At 37.7% G+C, this 22,973-nt stretch overlaps 3 protein-coding genes across 4 annotated transcripts; all 3 read right to left on the bottom strand.

The window, feature by feature from the left end:
• Nucleotides 1-290: 290 nt before the first annotated feature.
• Nucleotides 291-3,781, bottom strand: LOC306910700 (proton-coupled zinc antiporter SLC30A8-like). The gene is made up of 8 exons (XM_079485459.1): nucleotides 3,542-3,781; nucleotides 3,040-3,185; nucleotides 2,804-2,950; nucleotides 2,552-2,705; nucleotides 2,225-2,468; nucleotides 1,784-1,889; nucleotides 1,144-1,278; nucleotides 291-889 (listed from the first exon to the last, which is right to left on the bottom strand). The coding sequence occupies exons 1-8, from the start codon at nucleotides 3,616-3,618 to the stop codon at nucleotides 744-746; spliced, it is 1,155 nt and encodes a 384-aa protein (XP_079341585.1). The 5' UTR covers nucleotides 3,619-3,781; the 3' UTR covers nucleotides 291-743.
• Nucleotides 3,782-4,480: 699 nt separating this feature from the next.
• On the bottom strand, nucleotides 4,481-11,023 carry LOC306910555 (regulation of nuclear pre-mRNA domain-containing protein 1A-like). 2 transcript variants are annotated; one of them, XR_013788171.1, is made up of 8 exons: nucleotides 10,727-11,014; nucleotides 8,992-9,121; nucleotides 8,074-8,180; nucleotides 7,857-7,951; nucleotides 7,644-7,770; nucleotides 7,238-7,413; nucleotides 6,926-7,071; nucleotides 6,812-6,858 (listed from the first exon to the last, which is right to left on the bottom strand). XR_013788171.1 is itself a non-coding variant. In XM_079485155.1 (7 exons), the coding sequence occupies exons 1-7, from the start codon at nucleotides 10,875-10,877 to the stop codon at nucleotides 5,642-5,644; spliced, it is 939 nt and encodes a 312-aa protein (XP_079341281.1). In that variant the 5' UTR covers nucleotides 10,878-11,023; the 3' UTR covers nucleotides 4,481-5,641. The 2 variants fall into 2 exon arrangements, 1 of the variants encoding a protein (XP_079341281.1); XM_079485155.1 differs by lacking the exons at nucleotides 6,812-6,858; nucleotides 6,926-7,071 and adding an exon at nucleotides 4,481-5,794 and having other exon boundaries at nucleotides 10,727-11,023.
• A 138-nt stretch (nucleotides 11,024-11,161) lies between these two features.
• grinaa (glutamate receptor, ionotropic, N-methyl D-aspartate-associated protein 1a (glutamate binding)) lies at nucleotides 11,162-22,542 on the bottom strand. Its single transcript, XM_079485156.1, has 7 exons — nucleotides 22,383-22,542; nucleotides 16,124-16,533; nucleotides 15,460-15,578; nucleotides 15,104-15,304; nucleotides 14,784-14,912; nucleotides 14,372-14,515; nucleotides 11,162-13,060 (listed from the first exon to the last, which is right to left on the bottom strand). Exons 2-7 carry the CDS (start codon nucleotides 16,509-16,511, stop codon nucleotides 12,911-12,913), a joined length of 1,131 nt encoding a protein of 376 aa, XP_079341282.1. The 5' UTR covers nucleotides 16,512-16,533; nucleotides 22,383-22,542; the 3' UTR covers nucleotides 11,162-12,910.
• Nucleotides 22,543-22,973: the final 431 nt, after the last annotated feature.

Here is a 22,973-nt window from a genome sequence, read left to right on the forward strand (position 1 = left end):
AAAAACAAAGATAGACATTCATACTGAAACGATCAGTGTGCTTTTACATAAAAGCTAAAAATGGATCATTGAAACCTTTTTACCTCAGACACATTCAAGAAGATGCTATGGTTTAGTGGACTAGTTCTCTTTCAATTCTCCAGTTCTCCAATTTTCAAAGAAAATGTCTTTTTAAGCGATGGAGATCATTTGGCATCTGTGGCTCTCAATGCAGAAGGTTCTTTCATCGTAACCCAGAGCAACATTTTTCTCTCAGTACAGAAAAGAACAGAAAAACACACACTCATATACAACAACCTATTGTTTGATATTTTTATGGCCTGTGGAGCCACATAGAGACTGAAAAAACTGAGCCAAACTGATCAGGTCACAAAGTTCTCTACAGGAAGAAGAAGTTCTCACACGAAAAGGTCAAAGATAGGTCATGTGATTAACATACTGTACAGTATGCACAATTGATGGCTAACAATTATCCCTTTAAGGACCATGTGAGGGCTCGTAGGTTGGAAAGATACAGTACATTAGGTTAAAACATCATAGTCCTATTTACTGATACAGTGAGACAAACAACATCTAAATGCAGAAACATAAAACGGCACAAAAATACAGTATAACAAATCCATTTATATTCACACTCTATTTTGTACTTGGACATGGCTCAGTGCAGTTAAAATACTATTTTTAAAAGTAACAGAAAGAAATTATATTTTATGAGGCTGAAACAGGATTCAATTGTTGGTGATTTATTTTTTAGGGCCCTTGCAGAGGCTACAATCAGGCCTTTGATCTGCCTGTTGCTCTAGTTGAATGGTTACAGAATGGAAACTGTAGATATTGAAGGAGGTCCGGGTGATTTCTCTCAATGCCACCTGGGGCTCGACAGTGTCATCTGAGGAGTTAAAAATGAGAAAGATTAGAAACTCATGCCTGGCCTGGATATTTTTGCATTTCAGTTTTTCTTTAGGCTATGTGTTAATAAACGTAATGTAAATGTCTAGTAAATAGGTGCCGTTTCATGGACAGGGATAGGTTAAAACAATATGACTACGCTTTGGTTAAATTAGATATTTAAGTCATTTTTTTAAACATAGATTAAACATAGATTTTTTAGTCTGGGACTGCCCATAGAGAATAGAACCTCACCTATAGCCACGTGTGCAGACAGCACAGCCTGGTTCATAGTCAGCGCCCAGATGTGAAGGTTGTGTATGGCTTTGACTCCCTTTACTTTGAGCAGCCTCTCCCTCACCTCATTATATTTCACACCTGCCGGTGTGCCTGTGGAGAAGAGTCACCGGATAAAGAACTACTATATACTATTATTTATAATATAATTAGAACAGATTTTCCAAGACATTTTCAAATGTACTAGTAAATGGCACATGACAAATGAAGTGCCTTTTCACAGAATCCCTAGTTATTATCTCATATTTTCACTGAATGTTACATTTCTCGTGACTTTACAATCTTTTTGACCCACATCCTTATGCTTAAATGCATCAGTTTATAGAGACAATTTGTAGACAATGCTTTTAGTTTATGCCTATAAATGTTGCGCAAAAGAATTAACCTTTCAATTATAAAAAGGGAAGAAAAACATTATTCAAGGGAGTTTTTTTTTTTGTTGCTTTTCTCTATTTGTAGTATTTCTGACTTTACTGCTAAAGTACATTGTCAATTAGGATGAAGTTGTAGGTATAGGCATTTGACTGAGAGTGGAGGTATTAATAAGAAAATAATCCTTGCTGAAGTTAAGGATGTAAAACAGTGAAGATCATGATACCTTCCATTAAGACAATAAGAATGTCCCGCATGATGGTGAAAGTGGTGCCCAGGACAAAGAGAGAAAACAGGAAGGTGCAGATGGGATCAGCAATCTTATATTCTGGCTATAAAGTAAAAGAAATTGGTTAATTATGCAACGGAAGTACCCGACATTTGTTTTATTTTACTTTCATTATAAATGCATTTGCACAATCGCAATATTCTCTTGAAACTATTATTGTTTAATAGTTTAAAACTGCAGTGTGAAAAGTTTGCACAACCAACGCCATTAACTAACTAAGGATCAAGCAAACACAAAGATGTATTGACACTTTCTAGAAGAGTAAGCATACATGCCTTAGGCTGAGATCAATGCAAATATTTTACCTAAATAACAGCAAGTGACACACTTCACCTTTAAGATCAAGATCTAAGGATGATACAGTGACCCATTCCTTACCTTAAAAAAGATGATCAGGGCACTGACAAGCACACTGACGCTCTGCAGAAGATCTCCAATCACATGGACAAATGCTGCTCTTACACTAGCATTAGCCTGTGGCTTTTTACCATCTTGCCCCTCTACGTCACAATGGTTACCGTTGGCATGGCTGTGGCCTTTTTCCTTACTATGGCCGTGACTGTGGGAGCTCAAACCACCGTGACTATGACCATGACCTGACTGATGCAGAGTGAGAGCCATTCTACAAAGAGAGAAACACATAAGCCATTAAAAAGAACGTTAAGGCAAGTGATAATAATGTGGGGATCCCCATGAATGCCTTACATAATATTGGCCAACACAGCACAGCCAGAGGTGATGAGCATGACAGTGCCATCGATAGTAAAGTCATCATCTATGATCCTTTCCACTGCAAGATAGACCAGCACGCCAGTCACCAGCCAAATGGTGAAAACAGACAGCAGAGCACCCAGGATTTCTGTAAGTTTAAATACATAAGAACTATGCAGTTCTAATACGGTCATACATAGCGTACGAGTTATTTATTGTTATAAAATTGCAAATCAAATCATCCACCTGCTCGATGCCAGCCATAACTGAGAGTGCGTGTCGCAGGTCTGGATGACAGCCACAGCGAGAACAAACTGATGATGAAGCTGGTGAGGTCCACAAGCAGGTGGGCAGCATCGGTCATCACTGCCAGACTCCCAGCAAAATACCCACCTGTATAAAGGCAGCATATGATTATAATATAATAGGAAGAATAATAAGGAAATCTTTGTTGCGGGCCATTATAAATAAGGTTCACACACCTAAAATCTCTCCCACCATGAAGACCAGACAGACTGCTGAAACTATGTAAAGGCGTTTCTTGGCCACTTTCTTTTCACGCTCGCGATCCTCCAGGGCACGGCTGTTGTCATGGCAATGTTCTCCATCCTTCTCACCTGAAGACATACTGGTACACACGAGTTCACTTTTTATATGTCTAAAATATTTGCAATTGTAACTGCATACAGAGTTTTGCACGTGTTCCAGTGTTAACCTCCTTGTTACACCCACAGTGTTGTGCAAAGTTTGCGCACCGCTTAATAAGACGTGTGAATAGGCTCGTGTTGTGTAATAGCTGCTTAGAGAAAAGAAACACTTATTCGTTTTGTCACTAAAATCAACTGTCTATACAACAATCCCAGTTTAACCCCATTATAAAAAAATATGACATTTAGTTTAAATCAAATTTGCCTATATATTAAACGTTTATCTATATTTCGGGTTATTAAAAAATGAACAATAGAGTAGCTACTTGTGTTTTACCTTTCGGATGTGATGGTATACATTCTGGCACCCTTGTCCGTAACCAAATGACTTTTTTCCGGATCATTTTTTAGCATTTTCGGTTATTTTGTGTGTTTCTTCTAAGTTTTGAAAATCTGCTAATGCTATAAAAACGATCAAGACGTACCGACAAAAATAAATATATCACAAGCGTTCAAATTTCTCCCGTCACGGTGCCGGTCGAAGTCTCGGGAGGTGTCGTGGTAATATTTCAGGGTCTGTGCAAAAGCGCTGTTATTTGAAGCCTTGGGACTGTGTACCGTGTGCAAATAACTGCTTTTGTTGAATCTCGAGACATCTCTCTTCTTTAAATCGCCATTGACATATCACGGTTTTCATTCACATCCCTGTGTGTCCTTCCATCACATACACATGAGGGCAAGTCATAGGACAATAATGAATAAAAAAAGTTTTGTTGTACGATGTGCATGTAGTGAATTTGCTTCACGATATATCTTACCGTGCTCTAAACTGTTAAACATATATATGCATTATGTCTTATTTAACTAATGTTACTAATGTAACTTTAACCAAATGTCTTATTTAACTAATGAAATAAGACATTTTCCAGTTAATTTCTCTAGTTTAGATGTGATGCAGGGGGTAAAGAAGGCTTATATTTTGGTCCTCTGTAAAAAACGGATTTATCTGAAGTCTTGTGACCGCGTACCGTGTGCAAATGCTGAAGCTGTTTGCAGAGCCCAACTTCAATGACTGGCCATTGAAATAAACGATGAGTTTGCACTTCTTCAAACAGGACACCTTAAAAGATTGATTGTATTAAAACCTCTCACACGATCTAATCACTTATGCATGTGTTGAGCTTTTACATAACAACCAAGTATAAGCCCCATTAAACCAAGTACTTAAAATCTGTAAAAATAAATAGAACTTTGTAATCATAGAGAAAACTTTCTTTGAATTTAAGAGCGATGTCTCGATTTATTTGGCTCAGATCTACACATTATTTACATAGGCTGATGTTAAAATAAACTTAAGCATGTTTCACAGGCGATTACTGACCTCCTCAAATCCCACACACAAATGAATGTAAGTAGCAGCCAAATTCTTTTGAACACCATACAGTCAAACATACAAACACTAATGTTTCAACAAATATGATCAACCACAATTGAACCATTTTCACATTACTGTCGCTGATGATGCAAGGCAGATCAGATCTAAGAAAAACTTTATAGACAATGTCACCGTTTGAGGGATGACCTCAAATGTTGGTAATACAGGACAAAACCGAATGGAGACCGTGGACTCTCTTGCACCTGAAATCAAAATTCAGATCAATTCCACACAACGTTTAACGTCTTTTTGGTTAAGATCATTCATCATAAACAAAATTAAACAACTGAAAAGAGAACAGATAATGCATATTTTAGGTAGGCCTACTCTATAATGCAGCATTGTAAGCTTTACCCCTAAGGGAAAACATCTCTGCTAACTGCAAAGTTACATACCGTATAGAAATGACATGGAACTTTCAGCAAGGAAAAATGGGCACATTGGTATGAATGGCGTACTAAAATACTTGCAGATTTTAAGATACTGCATTGAAATAAAATATGGGGGAAAAAACTAAATTTAAGATCACCACAATTCTCTACCTTCAAATGATAGAGAAGTTTTGTTGAGACAGGTGGAGACATCTATAGACTGATCTACAAACTGCCAGTATGGTGTCTATTTAACATTTTCCAAACATTTGTGTAATTTTTGCAGCTTTAAAAAGTATTAATGACTCTCATTCAGTATTGTACAGAATAGTTTTCTCTATACTTTTTAGCAGTCCGGAGGCAAACAGTAGTGTTTTAACGATTGCATTAATTCCAGTGCATCTCAACAAATGTATGTTTTTTATTACAAAGGGGAGTAGTGAAGTGAATACCATAGGGAAATCAAGATAACTGAAGTATGGAGCTTGTAACTTAAACACTTAGGTAGACATAGACTGCATATTACACACATCCACTGCTGGTTTAGTGGCCTAGAATAAAGCAGGACAGCATGGCAGCCAGAGAACCATGGGAAATCCAGTGAGAGATGTGACAGAAGTCCAAGTTCATCTTAATCTGAGGGATTGTAAAGATGGCCAGAGGAGGGCAGGTGGACATGGCTGCTCGTAACACTTGGAAGCCGGGAGAGGTCTGGGAGACTGCTGAGACGAGACCGAAGCTCCTTCCGTACCAGGGACACACGTGCCAGTTTGCGTTTGTATTCCTAGAACAAACAGGCAAACAACCATGTTAGTACGTACTTATTTTGCAAGTGTAAAATGAATACTGGGATTGAAAAGGAAACCCCAAAATGGTTGCCTTATTTATTTTGACTTTTTATAACCGTTTAGGCTCTTCAATAAAAGAAATAAAAAAAGCATTTACAAGAGTTCATTGAATCTAGTTAGGACCCTTTTAACATTCACATTATATACCACTATAGACAACAGACGTTTATTGTGTTTGAATTTAAGTTTGAAATAGTCAAGTTTAAATCCTAGTTCAAAGATGCTTGGCTTTACACTCCAACAGAATGCATTCAAATGAAATTAAATCCAATTTAAATACACAAAGATGCACATACTGCATATTTTAAGATTTTAGAAGTTGCACTATAGAACATGAATAGGGCCAATCTAACATTGAAACAAGTTTCAAGTTTTTTGAAAACCTTTGAGGTATAAAACCACAAGGCAAATTTCTCCAGTCATGTTTTGTGTTGTATACTAAATGTATCAACATTAAAGCATGTGATATCTACATAGTTTAATGTAAGATGTGCTTTAAAGTACAGCAGACAGTACAAGTTTGATCTACAAGAGTGACACTGATAACAAAATGGTTAAGTGTGGAAACTGACTTTCTCTTTCTCTGAATTTGGATTTTGTTTTTTACTAGATTTAGTGTCTGTGCTATGGTGTCACGTTAACTCTTAAGTTTACAGATAAAATGATAGGACACAACAATTATTTATATGTCCAAAACTAGAATACATCACTGATGTTTAATGTTGGGGTAAGAAATAAGATTTTAAGATATGTATGACCATTTATTCCTTTAAAATCTTTTTGTTTTCAATTCCATTTTGTATCCCTAACTATAATACAATAATTGATCCACTTTACAATAAGGTTCTATACATTAAACAAGCATGTATGTGTGAAAGCAAACGAACCAGAAAATACAGTAAATAAATAAAGGGACACTCAAGATTTTTTCTTTTTTCTTTTATTTTTTATTTGATACGTAAAGACGACATCCGTTGGAACACGGGAACCTGCTCAGGACCTGTAGGCAAAGGCTGGATAGTTAAACTGCAACACATTTACGTCCATTAAACTTTGTTTACACTTACCCTGCCAGTACTGGGCAGAGATTGAGAGATGCGAGCTGAATTTCTTGAGAGCTGATCTTGGTTGGCCCTCTATGGCCAGAGCAAACCCAATTATGTGGGAATGATCTTCAGCTACTTTATATCCACGGTGCTTAACAATTTATAATCTTAATTCCACAATGGTAAGAAAATGTAAAAATCAGTGTTTAGATTGAAAATTGAAACGAAGAAGTGCACAAAACAGAGCGCAGTAAAGACAGAAACCAAGGAATAATAATTGGTGAAAGAAGAAGAGCACTGTTAATAGGTTCAAATGTTAGTAGGTTTACCCACTTCTAATTTCTGCTCGTTCTGGGCCAGGCCATCTTTCTGGCTCTGCAAAAACACAGCGAGTGTGCGTGTGAGCTGTCGTCGGTCATCAATCTCTGCCGCCAGCCGTCCGCTGTAATCTGCCAGAAGCATGCAGGCCTCTTCCACCAGCCGAGAAAGACGCTCTCCCGACTCTTTATCTGAGACAAAACCAACAAAAATAGTCTTAGAAGAAACTTGGGAGGTGAGGGATGGGCAGGACAGTTGACCAGTCATCCAACTAGTCAATAAGTGAGCTTGAATGGTTTACTGTCAGCATAGAAGTCGTGCCTTCAAATATAATCCTCTTTAATGCTTGCCCATGTTTATGATTCTCAGACAGGTCAAACCCCAGTGTCAAGTCAAATTTGGGTTTCATGGGTTCTCTCACCTGTGACTTTATGCAGTAAAGAGGTGTCCTGCACCTCAGGGGGTAAAGCAGAAATCCGTTGACGAAGAGAAGCATCACTTGAGGCAGCGTTCTCAAGCTCCTGAAGTGCTCGTATCAGATCTGCAGTCTGACAAACAGAGCAACAAATTTACACCAATCACAGAAATCATTTGATATGCAATTATTTCAAATAAATTTCTTCAAGTTTAGTACCTGTGGAGGTTCCCCCGGGGAGCTACGGGAGGCGAAACCTTCATCATTCACCTTGATCTCTTCATAAGGCCTCTTCTTGGCTTTCTTTTCTACCTCTGCAGAACACAAGGAAAGATTTAAAATGTAAAACACACAACACAACTTTGTGTACCGCTGCTGGCAAATATGAAATGAGATCATTTTGATTCCAACACTTGAAAGTATTTGATGTACTTACGAAGAACTTCCGAAAGTTTGCCCAGCACGTCATTCTCATAGACAGCTCTTTCCTGCCAGATGGAGAGAACTCTGCCCAAATGTTTTTTGCAGCCCTCATCTCCTTGACTGTAAAAACGGATGAAAACATGGTAGATAGGATTTTAAAACAGGAAGACGCATAACAAAATACTGCTAAGAGACAACGTTTCAATTCGGACCCAATCTAACTTTAGAAAAACAAAATGTAGAATCTAGAATATCAAAACCGTAAACTAAATTGTTTGTTTACAGGAATTCCATTGAAGGTTTTTAATGGATGAAACATTGGAATCATGAATTGGAGAAGTAGTGCTGACATTTAGAGATACCCTTTTATCCCTTTCTGATCCGATACTGATCTGATACCAGGGTGTGTATCTGTATACAGCTGTTTATACTACAAGCCCTGTGTGAATTGATATCATTATCATATGGTGTGCTTCAGACTTCTCCCTTAATAAACATGAACAAATACATACAGTAAACTACAGTATTTTAATGATCTGACATTTGACAGTAATATCCTTTAATTTTCTTAAGTAGCTATTTTACTGGTTGGTCCACTCTGAAATACTGCCAAACAGCTGACATACTGCTAGCACGTTTTCATTTCTTCTTCATTGGTCTAAACAGTAGTTGCTTGTGACGACACTGTGTTTGCATTCTGAGCAGCAAAAAAAGTGATTTCCCATTTGCAGCGTTACGCAAAGCTAGCAGGCATAACGAGGTCCTGTTTAAGAAAATGGTATCTGAAGTATTCGCCGAAACCGATACCAGAATTATATGTGGTATCGGTGGCATTTCCGATACTAGTTTCAGTTTTGGAACAACCCTACTGACATTGAGCAAAATATTTTTAAGATGGAATAACAGGTCTATTAACACTGGTCTTACTCACCTAGAGACATGCTTAAAAGCATCAACAATGACTGGGGCAAAATCTTGTGTGAACTCTGGTCCTTTCCTCTTGCTGTTCTGAATGACATCATTTGCAAGATAGAGAAAGGTCAGCTTGCGGGGCACCTGGGCTACACAAAAACATTTAATTTAAAAAAAAACGCAGGTGTGTTCTTTGAATCACCACAAATATACAAAACAAAGCACTCTTTCATATTTATTACGTACAACATTTTTTGGGGTTGGAGAAACAAATATAATATCATATATTATAATACAAATTATATATAAAAAAATTAATGTTTTATATGTTTTGCAATTAAATGAAATCAGCAAAACATACTAGCGAGAAAACACTGGTAGTCTAAGCTCTACATGTAGGCTTATGAGTGACACACTCTTTGTTTTGATCTTAAGAGATTGTTTCTCAAGTGAACACAAAAACCGACTATGGTAACTAAACCTTCGCTATAGTAACAATGAGATCTCAGGAGAGAAATATGGTCTAAAGAAAGCTCTTTCGCCGCTAGTACTTCCAAAGCAATTCATATCCAAGTAAAGAACACAAATGCACTGTAACTAGGCTTGTTGCAATAGTCGGTGTCACCGGTTATACAGGGTGTCCCAAGTGATACACTGTGTCCACCCATCTACCGATGACATAACTTGTCCACCATGGCACCGACCCCACCGTCATTTTTTATCTGTAATCTCCGCAACATCACAAACCTGAATTAAAGATACAAATGTTGGTCTGTAAAGCACAACAACACTTTTATTCGGTCATCTTGGGTACTGGTCCTGAAATAATGTGTTGCCATGGGGCAAATTTGACATAAAGGTCAATCTTAACATGCAAAAAATGTAACATTCATTTAGCGACACCGGTGGTAATGCAAGATAAGGCAAAGTACATGTTTATTGGCAGATAAAGATGACGACAGGACTGTGCACACACCCATGTATAAAGACACGCCTTCACAAATAATGCCCAACTTATGTCGATACCTTTTAATTACCATTGTTTTAAACGATCTGTGATCCTCACACAAAGTTGAATCAGACAGGTTTGATCCCAATACAGCCCACATGGTCCATGCATGCACATGTCACTGTATTGGCATTTTATAGCAGATCTACTACAACAAACCTACTATACGATATCTACCATAGATAACGTACGTCTCAAACCCTAGTGAGGCGCTACACACTACAGAAACTACAGGAAGTATGGAAACAGCTATGGGGAGATTTCAAAATGGCTGCCAAGTCTGTGGGAACATCCACAGCTGTAAAATCAGTTCAAAACATTCATAAGATGCCATATTAAATATGTGTACTGACATTAAGATCATATTTGCGATAGTGAAACTTTAATCGTCTGATCGCACAACTGAGACGCTGCGGAAGCGGCTTGACGCAAGTTGCTGGGTTATGCGTTTCATCTGATACACACTTTTATGATGGTGTTTGACGTGAAGGAAACGGTTAGAAATTGCGGGTTTGCTACAGAAATAATATGCAATAATCTCGCTTAACCTTCCTAACATGCAAAGGAATAAGACCCGTTGTAAATAAAGTGTCAAAAGCAGCTACACGGTAAGCTAACACTGGAATGATCTATGATTAGCTTGTTAGCTAACTTGCATGTACTGTTTACTTTCAGTCCGAAACATGACTCAAACACGTTTTCTGAACGTATGCACGTGTCTGGGGCGAAACGTGCCTCGCCTTACCTTTCTTCAGCTCGTTATACCAAACTCTGACGATGGTTGCGGAGTGTTTTCTGTGGTGAATGAGCCACAGTGAAAGAGTCTGTACGCTCTGCTGGGAATTGCTCAGTTCAGATAGTTTCTTCTCCAAAGCAGACTCCGAGAACACGGACATTTTGAACTGGAATTGAATATTGGGTAGAAAAAGGCTCCTTGCCCACACCAGGCACCCGAAGGCCGAGGTTAGTAAGGCCGATAACTCCTCAAGCTAGCTACAGTACACATTCCCTGATTTTAACACTGCGCATGCGCAGTCGCTCTACTAAAAAATGGCGGCGTCACTAATTCAAAGATGTACTTTCTAGAATATGTTTGCTGTTTTATATAGTGTTAACGGCAATTAACCCTGTACTTGTGCAATTACTAAATTTGTTAATGAATAAAACCCATTCACGGCATGGTGATACATTTCTGTTATTATTTTGCAACATATCAAGTCATATTTCATTTATGCATAACCATACCTGACATTTAACAAATTGTTCCAGTCACCAGGAGCACACGAAGACTTCAAACCATGTTTCCTCTAATTTTCTTCGTTTAATGAAAAGCCAACATCCAGTAGAGGAATCTAGTTAACTTTAGTTTAATGCAAATTTACAGAGCCAACAGATCTACAAAGCCCAAACACACTTCAATCCACCATAGCTTTACTTATGCTAAAGTTAGTTATAATGGCTAACATTTAATTAACATAAAAAACAGTTACGCAACACAAGTCAATGTTTTCTCCAACCATGTCTGCCGTAGCTAGTTCAATGTGCGAGAGTTCCACATGCAAGGCATACGTTTTTAGCTGGTTACATTGATGTCATGTGAGAAAAAAACAAGTAAACAGATTATTAATACATTTACAAGTTAATTAGATGTGACACAATGTCAATTCACATTCTTAGGTTTAAATCTGGAGTGACTTTTCTTCAGTCAAACTTCAATATATCCAAATAGTACATTTTTTAAAATGATTAAGTAATTACAATTTAAGTAATTTAAAGTGGTTATTAATGGTTTAAACAAATATTTAAACCCTTTGAATTTCTAAATGTAAATGATCAAAACAATAAACCCAGTCTTCCTTGTCAGTTAAATAAATACATTTCAACTATGCACAACTATGCATACATTGTCTGAGTTTTCCTGCAAATGTTTTTCCTGCAAACATTTTCCAGCATATGGAATGTTTTGCAAAGTAACATGCGACCAGTTAAGCAAGCTAAAAGGCAGGAAATCATTTATTTTCCTCAAACAAACACACACAAAATCTATTAAACAAAAAGAAAAAAATGTAAAGTAATAATCAATAAGAGATCAAGTATGTTACAGTATGTTGTGATTGAGCTTCTTAATACTGACTTTTGGAACAATTTAATAGTCAAGACCTGACAACCACACTCCTCTAAAAAAAATTATAATAAACTATTTACATTTTTGTACTTGTCAGTGCTTACAGTATTACTGTAGATGATCCAGTCACCTGAACAAACTTTTGTTATTTTGGAGTGTATGTGTGTTGTTGCGTCGCAAAGCGGTATGGTTAGAAAGCACACACTTTGTGAGACAATCACATATTCATGCCTAGATCTTGAGTGGTATGAGCTATTAATTGACTATGTACAGCTATATCAGCAAATGTTTGGAGAAGTATCTGTTTTTGTCTGTCTGACATGCTTTGCGTTAGACTTCCATGCAGAAAAATTATTAACTAGTAAAGCACATTAGGATCAGTATCATGGATCTAAATATAATTCTACCCCGATTCTCAGCCCATTGATGTCATTGATGCAATGCTAAGAGAGGTCAGGTGAGATTTCTGCAATGCTGTTTGGATGCAGCTGTCATATCACGCGAAACATCTCCAGAACCATGTAAGCTGTTTTAACAGGAAAGACGGAACAAGCTATGCAGCATAACGACGTAAAAATAAGTGTTTCATGAAACTCTTCGTATGGGTTTGATACATTTCTAAAAGTGTATTTTTTGGTTATTTTGATTGGCGCTTAGCCCAGAAAAGGTATAAATAAGGATTAAGCCCAGAAAAAAATAAATAAGGACTCGAAAGATATGAGGAAAGGTAATGCGAGGTAAGGTGATACACCATTCCATGTAATATAGACTGCACTTCCCTCTTCCCACAGGGAGGGGGCGCACTCAATCCCTGGTGCGACCCACAATGGCCAGGATGTAAAGGAAGATGTTGATTATGTCGGTGTAGAGGTTGAGAGCTCCAAAGACGTACTCCTCTGGGCTAAGAGACAACTTCTTGTTGCCCAAAAGAAGCTGGGTGTCCACAGCCAGGAACTGTAAGAGAACAAACAGGCATTGAGGGTTCATGTTTTCATATATTATACATAAACAAAGTCATGTGGCTTGCTAAAAAATGTGGTCCTATTTTGTGCTTTCCACATGAATGAAACAAAGTCCTTTAGGTTTACTGTGGTAAAGTCCCGTAGTGTCGGAGAATTTAGCAAAATATTTAATGGTTTCATATGGTTTTACACTCTTGGCAAATTCCATAATAATTTCACCAAATTTGTTTCCTTCTAAGTGTGCCACATGATTTGCCTGTTCAACAATTTGCGTTCCAAATGTATAAACTGGACCGAATGTTCAGCTGACCTCACTTTCCCTTTCCATTTTATACAGCCAGTTAAGACTGGAAAACTGGAAACTTGAAACGGCTTGGTGACCCAGTTTGTGTCAGACCTGCGAAAACGTTTTTCATGGGCCTTGCACTAAATAAGTAATTACATTTTTTTGTCATGGCTTAGAAGTGTTGATCACCATCACTGACATAGAGGCAATCTATCAGTTAAATGTTCAATGTTTCATTTTTTGGATGATCTATTGACACAAATGCAATATAACATACATAACTAACTATGAGGTGTAAAGTCCTTTCATAATGAAGCATTGTGTTTTTACTACCTTAGAATGAGCTATTTCTACCTACATACATCGCGGGTCCCCTTGCATAGAATTGTTTATACAGTAGCCCTAAACAGACAATCTGCTCTTAAGATCAAGTTTCGTGAATACATTATCTCCTTCAGCAAAGAAGTGAAAACAAGACATTTTAGTCCTGTGTCGGCCACCGTAGTGCTTCAAAAGGGAAGGGTGGAGTGAACCATTGGTTGCAATTCACAATCTCACTGCTAGATGTAGCTAAATTTCATGCATTTAAAGATTGAACAATTTTCCATTTTTCGATATGGGGGTTTTCATATTCAAACTTGACCAATTTAACTGAAAACAAGACATTTAACCCCAGTTTACCCTAAGAGTGCTGTCCTTGCAGCATGTTTTCTGCAAGTCACCTAGTATAAAAGTGAAATATCATTTCGTCTGGTACCTTATTTCTAAACTAGAAAGAAAATACATAAACTGCTGTCTCTGGAAACTACGGTGTTCTGTTGTGAAACAGTTTGTATTACTGTCTTAAATAAGAAAGCACACTAGATTAAATAAGACAGAGATGACAATGAAAACCAGGTATAGAACAGCAAGAGGACATCAGTTTAATCTGTAACCACGAAAGGACAGGTCTCAGGAATAAAAAAACAATTAATTAAACTTGTGAACAGTATTGTAGCTCAGTCAACTGGTACTTACGCAGGTGAAGAGCAGGGCACCGAGGGAAGCATACACAATGTGGAGAATTTTGTTTTGAATAAAGATGCAGAGGATGGAGGCGACGAGCAGGACAATCAGACAGACGAAAAGCACACCCCAGCAGGAAGTGAAGTCATATTTGCTCTGTTTTTAAAACAAGAATGAATTTTAAGCATCAGTAGTTGTTATCACACACATAGGATGAGTCACAGACGTGCATCTAAAACTGAAACAAATTTAAGGAATTTCTATAGGACAACATATTCCCACATGGCACCTCAAAGTGACCAAAACCTCCAAAACACATCATTACAGAGCCTGAAATTGTAGAATTTGGTGACAAAATGTTCACAGAACCAAACAGGACAGAAAAGATTCACAGTGACAGTGAATGAATGGTGTGTAAACAGACCTGCAGGGAGAACAGCACAACTGTAAAGCAGACCACAACAGTGATGCCCACTGCCATGATGACAGCATCTGTGTCATAATAGCTGGCGACCATGCCCACCATGTAGGACAGACTCAGGGTCAGGATGGACTGAAAAAGAATCAGTCAGTCAAAACACATTACATGAAAACCCACCTCAAATATCACTTATACCAATTAACTACAAAATAAAAGATTTTAGTTTTCCTGTCTATTTTTATGCTTACAAAACACTGTTTTCTCTGCACTGTACTGCAAAATATCTGCAATGTCAGACAATCTGTGAAAAACAGTTCTTGTACCAGTGCCACTAGATTCCATGGGTGTTTGCGACGAAACTCTCCACAGCAGCTGAGCACGATGAGTGACACGAAGAAGATTGCGTACGAAACATAGTACGTCCACTGATTCCTCCGTACAAACACTTTGACGTCGGCCGAAAAGGTGAAAATGGCAACAAAAGAGAAGGTGACCAACAGCTGAACAGTCAGCACCAAAAACACCTAAGAACAGTGAAGAAGAAAATACATGTATTTAACACACTATAGTGTGACTGCATGCATGTTATACTGCTACATTTATTTCAATGCGTTTAGTTTAGTGGAAATTCACTGTTGTGTATATTCTACAAAATAATTTCTGTAAAAAAATGTATTACCTTTCTAATAAAGGCCTGTCTGATACTCTTATCTTCCCAGTTTGAGTCAGAAAACTCGTCGTTCCCATAATAAGAGGGGGGACCATCTCCAGTGTGATAACCAGGACTCCCAATAGATACTGCCAACACACAAATACAAGTAATTTTTATTGTAACTGTAAATTGTTTACAGTGATGACCCAGGGTACACTACTGACATCTAGTCAATACGGTAGTAAAACCGCCATTCAAATGGAAAACTTCAAGAAAAAACAGATTATAGGATTGGATAGGAAAGCACATTTCATAGCATCTACATGAACAGTATAAATAGTGGTAGAAAGCACTCTAAACAATAATGACTTAGAAAGACAACCTCATTGTTACAGCAGGGACTGGGAATGCGATAAGATGGAACAAATTACATATTTTGGTCTTCACAGACATTGCAACATTTTGCTCTGGCAAAGCACTTCACTTCGCTAACCCCCAAGAGGACCAAGAAATATACGGAGTAAACAATTATTTACTTAGAAAAGATCTGCTGCTTCACAGGGACAGAGATCTCTCTGTGCTCTGTTACCAGTCATTTGAAAATAAAAATGTTAAACCAAACAGAAACTAAATAAAATCTTATATTATCTAATAAGCTTTTATTTAAGTTCATGTTTTTTGCAGGACTTACCATTGGGATCTGCACTAAAGCCAGGTTGGTCAGGCCCCTGCTGGTAAGGACTCTGTGGGTATGGCCCCTGAGGCTGGGGCCCCTTTGCGTAGGGAATCTGTGGATACGGCATCTGCGGGTAGGGTCCAGGGCCAAACCCAGGTTGTCCAAACCCAGGTTGTGCTGCGGGTTGGCCAAACCCAGGTTGTGCTGCGGGTTGGCCAAAAGCAGGCTGTCCGTAACCAGTCTGGTTATAGAGGTCAGGTGCCCCGTATGGAGGTGCAGCTGGACCCTGGCTGTAGTTGGGTGGGGGCATGCCAAACGCATCAATTTGGGGCGGTCCGTAGACATTGTTGTGAAGAGGGTTGTTTTCCCCCATTACAGGGTAGCTGGGCTTTTCCTGAGACATGTCTCCTTCCCTTACTGTAAAACTGATAGGGACAGAAAATAAGAAAGGTCAAAAAGGACAGAGCAGCTATGGAAAGAGCGCAACAACAAACAATGTAAAATAATAGCTTTAATGTACAGCAGTGTTGTAATGTACAGTGAACAAGCATTTCAAAGTATATTCTCAACACTGAATAAACCTAGACAAAATGAAACAGTCCAAAATGCTGGTTAAAGACCCTATCTAATCAACTCTTAGTCCCAACAAAACAGACAGCCAATGAACAATCAGACTCTGACTCAGTGATTCATTTCAGTCAACTGACTAATGGTACAATAAAAAACAAAAGGAGCAGCCAGACATACGCAACATCTAGTGTTGTCTACATTTGTGCGCTGGGCCAGCCAAAAGTAAAGTTGGGGGAGGCATGCAGCAGTTAGTGATGAATGAACAGGGGTACGTATCAAATATACCATACATGTGTCCGATGGTGTGACATAAAAAATTTAGAAAACAAAACTGTTTATAATATATCATTTTACATTATTAATATTCATAACATAAAATAGCATATGTCCGTCCGTAACCTTGGATGTCAAAATATGATGTATTTCATGAAATGGTAATAACACTATACCTTTATATGATTAAACACTGTTGTCAAATTTGTAAAGCACTTTGTTATACTTTTTATAAGTTAGATTTTTGCAAAACTTTGTGACAATCAAAGAGGGTGACTAATAATAATAATATATAAAAAAAAAATGACAAAATAAGGATATGTGAAGTTTTTTCAATTTTGCTGTCACGCCATAGGACACATTTACGGTTTATTTGTCAACTACCCATATGTTAATGCGTTTATATTATGTACACTTCTCTACTTTGTTTACAAAAATTGGTCAGAATAAGAGTGTCTGTGATGTGTTCATGATACCCCGTTAACGAATACGAACTTTTGCTCATGAGTTCCCTGTGTGGTTGATAAGCACAATTGTCTGTTACTAGTCGCTATATATTAGCTTCCCCATGGGCAGCGCAATACACGTGAATTTGTTTAAGCAAGCAGCAGTAGAATTCATCCGGTTAGGAGTTGTACTACTTTGTGTAGTTAATAATTTGAGAGACATTATTTTAAGGTCGAAAAACTACAAAGTGTTGCTGTAAAGAGATATTTCACCCCCCCCAAAAAAACTTTACAATGGAAGTCAATGGGGGGCCGATGTTATTTTTGTTACCAACATTCTTTAAAATATTTTCTTTTGTGTTCTGAAAAACATGAAGGCGAATATATGATGAAATCTAAATAATTTTTAGGTAAACAACCCCTTTAAATGGAAACACATGACGTTTTCAACAGTACAGTACAACTCAAGTGTACGCCTGGGGCCAGAAGGCCTTTGACAGTAAATGAGTCAGTGGAAATTCTGCTGAAACTATATGAACAAACATAACTTAATGCAACTTCCTGTCAACCACAGGTCATCCAACCATGGGTTCAACATATTTTCTGATTGCATTTCACATGTGTTGCCTTGACTGTGATTCTCCTAGGCTGTAGTTTTTTTTTATTTAAACTGCCAAAATAATGTGATAGAATATTAGTCAATCAATGACGATAATGACCATTTTATCTCCTTAAAACGAAGTATGACAAGATGACAAAATATAATAAAAACAGATCGGATCCAACATAGCAAATGCATTCAAGAGAGTTAGAAAACATCAACGTTAAAATATCCAGAAACCACTTCGAAGCGACAATCAAGAAATTAACCAATAACTTTAACCCTCAAAAAACACATGCATCACAAAAAATTGCCCACTATAATAAATGGAAATTAAAACATGAGTAGGCATTTTACACTCGTTCAGGAACTTCATGCACACACCGCGGCAGCGGTATTTGTGCTATTTATTGATACATACTAAATACTATTGAACATAAAAAAGAACAGCATCAACAAAGCGCTTACCTCTGAGTTGCCTTAACATCTGACAGAACTACAGTACCTTAGGCCTAATGTTACATCTTTCGTGAACAATTGCAGAACATAATGCAAAATTTAGCATGTCCAGCAGCTGTCAGGGGCGAGTATGCCAGAGCACAGTCCGTACAGTACAAAGCTGTGCTGCTGACAATGAAGAGTATGATCCCATATTCACATTCAGTTTGATTTCTCCTGTAAATATAACTGAATTCAGAGCACAAAGTCGACACAACCCATGTGTTGGTGGGTTAACGCCATTTTTAGAGCTGTCAAAATGTGACTATTAAACCAGGATTCAACCTGGAAATGCCATCTAGGGCCATATCAGGCCTATTGTTACTAAAACCTGTAAAGATGAACGTTTCTAAATTGCTATTTGAAATCAAGAAAACACGACAAGGCTACTTATTCTAAAAATATTAAAATAAAGTGTCAATAAGAGTAATCTGCCTCACTTCACTGAATAACATCAGTTATGCAACACTGTCCTATTTACTCTGGATGCCAAATCCCATGTGATCTGATCTCAGCTCAGCGATCTTTAGAAGCAGAATTTTCCACAGTCCCTCATCACACCAGCAATTCTGACAAAAGTCATGATCCATATTGTCTTACAAAGTCCGGGCCTTTGATCTTGTATTTGATGTCGAACAACACCTAAATCATAGTCTTTGCCAAGTGATTATATTAGAAATGAACTGGTTTGACTTTAAAATGCTGTATTTTCCTGTATAAGGATTGTGAAAGGTTTTCTGCATTCTGTAATCCCTGAGTCAATCTAAGCAGTGATGAAAGCTCTCTGAACATTATCGTGTGACCATCAATGTTTGTTTATCTTACTCGAACCACAGTAATCAAATTAGGGAGTTGCTTTTAATGTGTTGATAAGATCTGGGCTGCCATTGGTTATTGGTTAGGTCACTACACTTCTGATTGGCTGGTGAGAAGAGGTCACGTTTTAACATCATGTTTTCACACATGTACACGTATCCTGCCTAATTCCAGTAGTCTACATTTCAGCTCAGCAGGTGGGGGTTCCCACAATTTGACATTTTGTGCCTGGCCTGATGATATGATGAAACATTACAAATAATGGTCAATGTGAAGGGTTTAAGGAAGTCTATCCGATTTACAGCAAACATATTTTAATTATTTTAAATCAGGTGAACTATGGCGGTGTGATAGAAACTTCTTTAACTTTTACTTTCAAGGCCAAATGAATGGTGGATGGAATGGTGGAATCAACGTGGATGAACAGGGTCTCTCTTTGAGAAGGTCAAGGCATTTAATGTTGATTTTAAGGTGAATTTACAGATTGTGACAAACCCTATTCCTTAAGCCATGTGGATATCAGCTGACAGAAAATTTCGGTCACACAACATAACCCTGAAAGTCATTATCAGTACCAGATCCACAGTGTACCATTTTAGTTAATCGTCATAAACATCTAATTCTGTGTGCTATAAAAACAATTTGCGCAAGATTATTTGTGGGCATTTTATTTTATTCCTGTAGTTTAAAACTATAGCCAGTGTTCTTTATATAAAACATATATTGTGTTTCAGCTACACATTAGAAATATGGATGATGACAGGAAAAATATATCTACATTATTATGATCACAATACACCTCTTGGGTTGAAAAACTATTTTAATTTTGTTTCTGTAGTACAACTGAAAATGAATTATGGTTTTGACAAATTAGATGTACAAATGCAGCCTTTGTTTAGAGAACATGATTTATTGATTTTCATTCAAGAAATCCTTGATGGATAAAGCAGGCACTTGGCTAAATCTGGGAATTATGGGAGGAGAGTACTGACCTCAATAATCCTAGTAAAACATCCCACTATTTATGCCAAGCAAGTGTATCTGATCATCTGTAAAAAGAGTTACATAAATAAGCCTCTGGATGAATACAAGCAAAACAATCCAAACTTGCTTGCTTTCTATACTAATGTGTATGTAATATCCTGTTTCCCTGTAAAACAACTGGGCCAAACGGGGACTGTAAGGTAAAGCAAAGAACACAAAAGCAGCTATTTAATATGACATGCACCTAGAAGTTTTGACAATATGTACGTAATATGCATAAATATCATCGTTTCTTCAGTCATCATTAAAAATGAGCAAAAAAAGGAATAGGAGTGATTCAAGTGGAGACAAAAAAAACACTACTGTATTCTAATGTTTCAAGTTTTGTTGAAAGGTCCCATGCAATAGTCATCGCTGATGTCGAACTGCGATCACTTATCAACCACGACACTTAAAAGATGCAACTAAAAGTATAACAAGATGCACAGATAAATTGCGGTTGAAGTCATCATCTGTCCAATCCGATAAAGCCTGTTTTAATTACAATTTTTATTTCTCTAAGGGTCTCACAAGGTCCCATAGCAAATGCGATTCTCATTGTGAATGGAACATCAGCCAGTGGTGGATATAATAATTATTACCAGGAATATTTTGCCCATTCTGCAATCCTGGGATCTGTGTCAAACTCTGCAAAACTGTGCCACACGGCAGAATTATCCATTCAATTTAACAAGATCATCTTATATTTCCCCAAAGCATTTTCCAAATTGGCAATGGAAGATATCAAATCCATCAAGAAAATTCTCACCGCTAACTTAACATATTCTTTCCATTTGAATGAATCAAATCTTGCCCTTAAACTGTATCACCATTACGTGGAGAACTATGCTTTTTCATGAAATTAAAGTGGTTGACAAAAACTCAGGTATGATCGCGTAAACAGAACACTATAACAGTACACTCGGAATTGGCTACCGGGCCTACAATGTGCCTGCCTGCGTGAGCATATAACAGCTATCCAAACACAACCAATCAAAGGACAGGAAGTGAGCCACATCACAAGGCTGAGGACTGAGCGGCTTTACATACATTTGCAATTGTCCATCCACTGAATGACATCCTTGACCATTTGTACAGCTCAGACCAGAGACAGGCCTAAAACCATTTCTAACCAAAAAGATCCACAAGATACCAGACGTGCGATTTATCTAAGCCCATCGCTCAACGTTTTATATATGACATTTGTATCCAACGTACAAATGTGTCCAAGCACGACCTATAACGATAATTTGCTGAGCGGGACAGAAAAGGGATGATGAGTAGAGCTGAATGTTGTCCAGGAAGAGAAGTAGATGACTTGGCACATGGTGAGAACATCAGCTTGCTGCCAAAACGGATTGTACACATTAAAAGAATATTAAAAAGCAGTCTTTCATATTTAAATGATAATAATTTATCAGATAAGGACTCTCAGACTATTGGTCTTAAAATCCCCCAGTGTCGTAAGCATAAAACACATGAGGATGAGTGGAAATGTCAACAAAACTAGAGTTTTGTAGATCTAGAAAGATAGATATGGCAGACATCCATAACATCAATCATAACACATCACAGAGAGATTTAAATAACCATAGCTAAGCTAAGCAGCTATTTATGACACTACATTTACAAATTCCCTAAAAGATCATGTCTTTATGGCGTCAATCGAAATTCGTAAACTGGAATCCATCAAGCTAAGCTAAGATAACATAACAAGCAGGTTAAGTAAATCAATGTTAATCTGTCGCCAGTATGACGGAGCGGGCCGATGCGCATGTCGTTGACATAAAATGAACCCAACATGTAACACATTATATGTTCAATGTGACGTTAGCGGATTACACGGCAAAACGAAGCGGTAGACCCTCACGTTCCTATAGCTCGCTTTAAATATTTGCTAGTGGGAAAACAGTTTACGGATTTGGCGCACCAAACACTATGACAACATAAACGCCATCTTCACCCACCTGCGTAATCTAACAACGTTTGCTTATAGTAACGATAGTTACGCTCTCAAATCAGACTTACGCTTTTAAATCAGACTTACCCTCAAGGTTATGCGGCGAACAGCAAAACACAACGTTCGTGTATTAAATAACAACAGAGAGAATGCAGTGTTCGCTGGCTTGAGTTGACGACGCTTGCGGCCCCGTTGCTCGTGATAGATAATGCTTGTAGGCTCTGGATTAACCCCGCCCACCGACACCACGTAAGACCTTGAGCGTTTAAAAAATCATGTGATACTTGAGAGATGCTTTTTTGTGATAAGGTAGTACCAGGTTGAGTATTTACCTTACACACACAGTTGCTAGAATGTTCTGTAAATGTTAGCGTGAATGAAATATAGGCATGTTGTAGACACTGGGCTATGTCTCCAATAGTACTAAAGTATGAAACCGGTGTCACCACCGAAAACATTTTAAAAAAGAAAAAGCGGTGGACTTTTGTATTCTATTGCTTGAAAAAGTATGTACAGGCATTTGTTTAACATGGTACTTTAATGGTTTGCGTAATTCAAATCATCTAAACAAAAGGACCAAAACTGACAGACAGAAACAAGAACACCAATACGTGTTATCCAAAAACATTTCCAAAGTTATCCGGCAAAATATTATAAAATACTACATAAATTATTTTG

Source organism: Barbatula barbatula (genome assembly GCF_947034865.1).
Source record: "Barbatula barbatula genome assembly, chromosome: 21".
NCBI lineage: Eukaryota > Metazoa > Chordata > Actinopteri > Cypriniformes > Nemacheilidae > Barbatula > Barbatula barbatula.

What these genes read in the sequence shown, in the direction of transcription:
- LOC306910555 (XM_079485155.1), bottom strand. Translation starts at nt 10,877, where the DNA reads ATGTCCGTGTTCTCGGAGTCTGCTTTGGAGAAGAAACTATCTGAACTG. An exon ending in TTTACTGCATAAAGTCACAG is followed by an intron (nt 7,414 to 7,643) that starts GTGAGAGAACCC and finishes GTTTTGTCTCAG; the next exon opens with ATAAAGAGTCGGGAGAGCGT. An exon ending in AGAACGAGCAGAAATTAGAA is followed by an intron (nt 5,795 to 7,237) that starts GTGGGTAAACCT and finishes TGTTTGTTCTAG; the next exon opens with GAATACAAACGCAAACTGGC.
- grinaa (XM_079485156.1), bottom strand. Translation starts at nt 16,511, where the DNA reads ATGTCTCAGGAAAAGCCCAGCTACCCTGTAATGGGGGAAAACAACCCT. An exon ending in GACAGGCCTTTATTAGAAAG is followed by an intron (nt 15,305 to 15,459) that starts GTAATACATTTT and finishes CACTGTTCTTAG; the next exon opens with GTGTTTTTGGTGCTGACTGT. An exon ending in CATGGAATCTAGTGGCACTG is followed by an intron (nt 14,913 to 15,103) that starts GTACAAGAACTG and finishes ATTCTTTTTCAG; the next exon opens with TCCATCCTGACCCTGAGTCT.
- LOC306910700 (XM_079485459.1), bottom strand. Translation starts at nt 3,618, where the DNA reads ATGCTAAAAAATGATCCGGAAAAAAGTCATTTGGTTACGGACAAGGGT. An exon ending in TCTTATTGTCTTAATGGAAG is followed by an intron (nt 1,279 to 1,783) that starts GTATCATGATCT and finishes TCTTCTCCACAG; the next exon opens with GCACACCGGCAGGTGTGAAA. An exon ending in GTCTGCACACGTGGCTATAG is followed by an intron (nt 890 to 1,143) that starts GTGAGGTTCTAT and finishes TTAACTCCTCAG; the next exon opens with ATGACACTGTCGAGCCCCAG.